The sequence below is a fragment of the Solanum dulcamara genome, chromosome 10 (genome assembly GCF_947179165.1).
Source record: "Solanum dulcamara chromosome 10, daSolDulc1.2, whole genome shotgun sequence".
Lineage (NCBI taxonomy): Eukaryota > Viridiplantae > Streptophyta > Magnoliopsida > Solanales > Solanaceae > Solanum > Solanum dulcamara.
The window spans coordinates 50,662,982-50,664,893 of NC_077246.1; the positions used below are offsets into that span (position 1 = coordinate 50,662,982).

General features: G+C 33.0%; 1 protein-coding gene across 1 annotated transcript; it reads right to left on the reverse strand.

Annotated features, from left to right (window-relative positions):
* Positions 1–236: 236 nt before the first annotated feature.
* On the reverse strand, positions 237–1,552 carry LOC129870541 (uncharacterized). Its single transcript, XM_055945353.1, has one exon. The coding sequence runs from the start codon at positions 1,365–1,367 to the stop codon at positions 567–569; it is 801 nt and encodes a 266-aa protein (XP_055801328.1). The 5' UTR covers positions 1,368–1,552; the 3' UTR covers positions 237–566.
* Between the last annotated feature and the right edge of the window lie 360 nt (positions 1,553–1,912).

Sequence of the window (1,912 nt, forward strand, 5' to 3'; positions counted from 1 at the left end):
GCGAGCTAATAGAGCGGGCTTATCAATTGAAGATCAACTCAATAGACTAGCCTAATAAATTTGAACTTTAATTTAAATCCGAATCTTAGACTTGAATAATTTAATCTTGATTAGGATTTGATATTTCTTAAATTTATCCAAATTTAATATGGATTTTAATTCCACAAGTATTCACATATCCACAACGTCATATTTCACAAAATTCAAACAAATTTTGTTGTTAATTAAGATGCTACACATCAAACCAAAAAAAATAATCCAAAATCTAGAAAGTCAAAAAACCACAAAATAATTGAAAATGAAAAACTTAATTTATTAATTCAATATGATTTATAAATATAAACAACTAACACAACTAATTTTGATTTGACAAATCAAAAATTTGAAACAACCCGAGAGCTATGTACACCCTGACCAATAGTCATAAAATTAAAACTAGAATGTTTGTATTTACCACAAAAAAAAAAAAAATCAAAAACCAACTTCATCTGGCAGCCATTGAGCCGCAAGCTCTATGTCATGATTTCATTAACAAAAATGAAAAGAAAAATGTAATTTTGAGTTTGTTAGAATGGGTGTACATTCCTGGTTAATCCACCATTGACATTAGTGAAGAAACCGACAAGGTCTGGCCGGTAAGGAAGATAGGATCGTCGGCGTTCTTCATGTTTCGCTTTACTCTTCATATAAACTTCATGTGCTAATACAGCTTCACTCTTCTTTATTTTCTTCTTACCTTGCGTTACTAATTTCACAACTCCGTCTCCACTAATTTTCTCTTTCTTCTCCAAAACAACCTTATCTTCTTTCTTGACAACATTTGATGATGACGAGGTCGTAGTAGTATTGCTGTTCAAGAATACAAATGCATCCCTTCCGTCACTGTTACTCCGATTAATGAAATCACGGAATCTCCAAAGCTTTGAAAATCCAGTAGAATTACTCTTCTTGCAAGTAGAGCCCTGATCAGCTGGATTTAAATTTGTTGCCTTTTTTGACCATTCGCAATAAGGTCCGGAGATTTCTTCATTCAAAGTTGTCGGATGGTGATTATTATTATTATCATCTGTTTCGATGAAAACCTTGTCGCGATTTTTCAAGTGCTGAAAATCAATATCAGACAAGAGAAGATCTTGATTGAACAGGGGAAAGAATGGCCTGATTTGACCATTATCAAATGCTTCTTCTGCTGCTATTGGTGATGCAAGTACTCCACATACAAAAGAAAATTCTTCATCAGTAGCATCAACAAGTTCAACCTCATCATCATCCTCTTCTTCTAAATCAATTTCTTCATCAATTTTGGCTGATTCTTCTTTTACTTTCAGCTTCGCCTCAAACTCTTCAGTTAATAAGTCGGGTTGCATTTTCTCGGAAGAACCAAATTTAAATCCAATTTCACTATGATTTTCCAGAGATCCAAGGTAATAGTTAGCAGACTAGTGGATTGAAGTTTTAGCTTTATGAAAAATGTGTAGTTAAAGGGTTTGAATTAAATGAGGGGTATATATTGGGGAAAGAGATGACCAAGTACCATTTATAAAGACACAGAGAGAGAGAAATAATGATGATGTTTGGGGAGAAAGGTAAAAAAAGGAAAGAGGAAAGAAATTTAGAGGAAAGTGATAGAAAACGAATAATATTATTGGAACAAAGAAACAAAAAACGCTTGCGCTAGCGCTAAAAGAAAAAAAAATGTTTGCGCGTTAGAGCTGACAAATTGTGTCTATTTAGGCCCAACCATTTGGGGGCAAGGGACCTTTGACCTTTTCTTTGGTTTTTGACGCTTGCATGATTGGTCTACATTTCGAGCAGATCTAGAAAACACATACTCGTCCTTATAATATTAGTTATTTTAAATAATTTTATTTATAATTTTATAATGGACATGAAAAAGGAAAAATGTACCATT

Coding starts and splice junctions, on each gene's coding strand:
- LOC129870541 (XM_055945353.1), bottom strand. CDS start 1,367: ATGCAACCCGACTTATTAACTGAAGAGTTTGAGGCGAAGCTGAAAGTA.